Source organism: Pteropus vampyrus, unplaced genomic scaffold, assembly GCF_000151845.1.
Source record: "Pteropus vampyrus isolate Shadow unplaced genomic scaffold, Pvam_2.0 Scaffold54, whole genome shotgun sequence".
NCBI classification, from domain to species: Eukaryota; Metazoa; Chordata; class Mammalia; order Chiroptera; family Pteropodidae; genus Pteropus; species Pteropus vampyrus.
The window spans coordinates 651-2,870 of NW_011888835.1; the positions used below are offsets into that span (position 1 = coordinate 651).

At 32.6% G+C, this 2,220-nt stretch overlaps 1 protein-coding gene across 1 annotated transcript in view; it reads left to right on the forward strand.

Annotated features, from left to right (window-relative positions):
• Window positions 1–2,220, forward strand: part of LOC105292249 (fibrocystin-L-like) — a gene marked incomplete at its 5' end in the record, with an annotated part of 117,123 nt that overhangs the window by 516 nt on the left and 114,387 nt on the right. Inside the window, one exon of the mRNA XM_023530776.1 lies at window positions 1,131–1,399. Coding sequence (XP_023386544.1) covers window positions 1,131–1,399 — 269 coding nt within the window. The remainder of the gene's footprint in view (window positions 1–1,130; window positions 1,400–2,220) is intronic.

Consider the following 2,220-nt stretch of genomic DNA (forward strand, 5'->3'; position numbering starts at 1 on the left):
GGGGCCTGATGAAAGTGCAGCCAACGACCTCGATGTGATACCACCGAAATGCCGTGCGCATTGAGTGGCGTGTGTATCTTTTCTTGTGCACATAGTGAAATCAATTTATAATTGTGTCAGTGGTTCGTATTTGAAGCCAAGTAAATTCTGTCAACCCCTTAAGTGCAAATAGTAATTGCCTTGTTTTGAATGATAATAGAAAAAAAAAAAGGATCAGTTTAAGAATTTTGATATTTATAGTTGATATCTTCGCAGAAAGTTGTATATGTTAGAGAATGCTGCTGCTGTAAAGGTTGAAGAGCTCAAGCTTTCCTTGAAAAATTCACCTGTAGAGGAGTAGACATTATTTTCTAGATCCAGACTCTCCATACAAGCTTAAGGCTTCTGGAGGAAGGCATGAGCCGATTGTTGTATTTTAACAAAGAAATAAAGAGTTAGATGGCTCGTTTTTGATGGTGAAAAAACTAATCACAGAGTTTACACTGACAAATGTACGGATACCTTAACGAGAATATTGTCTCTGATTCTGTCCAAGAAAGAGATAAAATCTTCTTTGAGCAGAAGTAATGTTAAAAAAAGAAAAAAGAAAAAGAAAAAGAAATACTGACAGAAATCTTAAAGCCGATAGCACTGTTTTTTGATTAATTGTGAGCTATTAACTTTTGTTACAGAGAATAAACAAGGCAAAGGTTTTGTAATCAAATGATTTGAATCCTGAAGTTTTGAGACTTAACTATGTAAAGCAACATCAGTCATATCATAATAATAATTATTGTATTGTTATCTTAAGTAAAGCACTTAGTGCCAAATATTTTACATAGATGTTATATATGTAAATATATATTACACATATATTTAATCTCCATAGCAGCCATGCAAATAGTAATATTACTCCGTTTCACATGTATAGAGCCTGACGTGCAGAGAAGTGAGGAAATGATAAATTGTAGACTCTCCTAGCACTCCATCCTCTGGATACAGGGACATGTATGTGTAATCGTTTTGCTTACACACATGCTCTAAAAATGTGAACTGAAATAGAATATCTGTAACCACCAAGCAAATAGAAGGCCATAGAGATACCACATCAAAATTCTAATGAAAAGCTTCTTTTATTTTATTATGTCTAGGTGGGAGAGGACTAAAGCTTGAAGTATGGAATAATAGCCGCCCGGTACATCTTGAAGAAGTACTTAAATACAATGAAAAAACACCAGGTTACCTGGGTGCCAGTTGGGTAGATTCAGCTTCCTATATTTGGCCAATGGAGAAAGATACATTTGTTGCACGCTTCAGTGGATTTTTGGTGGCTCCAGATTCTGATGTTTATAGATTTTATATCAAAGGTGATGACCGTTATGCAATTTATTTCAGCCCAACTGGACTTCCAGAAGATAAGGTAGGGAACCAAAGAAAATTATTTGATATTATTAAAACAATATGATAATCTTCATATATATGTATGATTTATTCTAAACCAAAACGAATAAATATATTAACTAATTTCTGAGACACATTTACACGTGGTTAGATTCTTGGCTGTTTTCACACTTGTGATATAAAATATGAAGTTATCATAGAAAATCCATGGCCTAAAAGAAAATGCTTCCCTATATCTAAATTTTCTCTTCCATGGAAAAAACTACATATATTTTCTTTATAAGTGAAATTTGTTTTGATTATGAAAGCATTATAACTACAACAGAGAAAATTTGGAAAAGAATGAAAATATTTCACTGTTATGCTTTTACTCAGTCATGAAATGAAAGTCTATCATTTCCTTGTTATCTCTATTTTGTTTTTTATGTAAAGAGGATCATCCATCCAATTTCATAGTCCTCTGTTGTCACAATTTCACATGTCCACATGTTAGTAAATAATTTATCTAATATGTGTTTAATGACTGAATAAGATGTTATTGCAATAACATATACTATTTCATACTGACAGGTTTCTTACTTCTGATTTTTTATGAGCACAAATATTACCTTATTGAACATCTATGTTCATTAGATTATTCTATATTTTATATTATTTCCTTAGAACAAATTCATTAATGTGAAACTAATAAATCAAATGAACAGAATATTTTATGACTCAGTATGTATGGCAAGATTACCTCTCACACTGGATGCACAAGTTTAAATTGCTGCCTGTGATGCAGAAATTCCAGTTTTCCCACAGCTTGTCAGTATGCCTCCTCCAAAGAAGGTATAGCCG